The sequence below is a fragment of the Nannochloropsis gaditana genome (genome assembly GCF_000240725.1).
Source record: "Nannochloropsis gaditana CCMP526 unplaced genomic scaffold scaffold128, whole genome shotgun sequence".
NCBI classification, from domain to species: domain Eukaryota; class Eustigmatophyceae; order Eustigmatales; family Monodopsidaceae; genus Microchloropsis; species Microchloropsis gaditana.
In genome coordinates, this window is record NW_005803825.1 from 1,960 (window position 1) to 3,232 (window position 1,273).

The 1,273-nt window shown below is 59.5% G+C and overlaps 1 protein-coding gene across 1 annotated transcript; it reads left to right on the top strand.

The window, feature by feature from the left end:
* Positions 1 to 215: 215 nt before the first annotated feature.
* Positions 216 to 473, top strand: NGA_2059610 (vacuolar protein sorting-associated; the record flags this gene model as incomplete). The annotated part of the gene is made up of 1 exon (XM_005855707.1): positions 216 to 473. A coding segment is annotated over one exon (258 nt), but the record flags the coding sequence as incomplete, so codon positions are not given.
* Positions 474 to 1,273: the final 800 nt, after the last annotated feature.

Below are 1,273 nucleotides of genomic sequence, written 5' to 3' on the forward strand. Positions count from 1 at the left end.
CCGCCACCCCCAACATCAACACGCAGAGGTCACGTCAAGATGACAATGACGCATCCTTAGACGTGAGCGGAAATTTTAAGGACAGTTGAGTCGAATGAGATGGTTTTAAGCCAGATTCTGACGCCTTTGCTGACGAAGGTTCTTGGGGACTACCTCAAGCCCGAGTGTTTCCAGGAGGATACACTTCGCGTAGGGCTGTGGCGGGGGCACGTTGAGCTTTTCAATGTTTACCTCAAAGAGGATGTACTGGACACACTTGGACTGCCATTGACGCTGCGCTTCGGTCGTATCGGTCACGTGGAGGTTCAGATTCCCTGGAATCAACTGGGGCGGAAGGCCGTGATAGTCAAGCTTGAGCAGGTGCACGTCTTAGTATATGCCAAATACCAGTGGGAGGACGAAGCGAATGAACGACGGCTCGAAGCAATCAAGCAGGCCCAGCTTCGAGTTGCCGAGGAGAAGGCTGAAGAAAGGTCGCGCGACTTGGGGCCTACGTCCAAGGAGGCAGCCGCGGCGTTGGCAGCCAGTGGGGCCGGCGCGGGGACAGGGACCCACTGGCTTTTGCATCGATTGCTGAATCGGGTGCTCGACCGCTTGCAGATTGAAATCAGGGATGTCCATATCCGTTTCGAAGACATGGTCTCCAGTCCCAATCTCCCCTATTGCTTGGGTTTGACGCTGGAGGACTTTCAAGTCACGCGGCAAGACTCGGCGCGGGTGGGACAGGCTTTGCGCCCTCTTTCTCGGAACTTCCTGCTGCATGGCAACACCAGCACCAACGCAAGGCAGCGGGGGATGGAGGGGGCGGGGGAGCGGGGGGCCTCGGAGGGAGTGTTGAAGGTGGCGCGGGTCGAGTGCCTGTCCCTCTATTGCAACCCTGTGAACAACGACGACCTGGTCTCGATGGCTCTGCACGAGCTGGAGAAAGACGAGGAGGTGGATGTGATGCTCGAGCAGCTCCTTCCAAGAGCGCCGTCAGGGCAGGTGCCTGGTGGTCGCGTGAAAGGGGGAAGCGCAGCAGAGGTAGGGCGGAAACGAGGCGGGGGCGGGGGCGAGGAGGAAGGGCAGAACGAGGAGCTCGACCGACGGCTACGCTTGGAGCAACAGGAGGAAGAGGATGCGCGGCGCTTGGGTGGCCATTGCTTCCTTCTCCACCCTGTCCGAAGCAGTTCCTATTTCTGGCTGGGCAGCATGGAGGCGGGCAGCTCGCAAATGACGCGCGTGATGCGCGGGCTGCTGGGCCTGGAGACAATCACGGTCACTTTGGAGGACC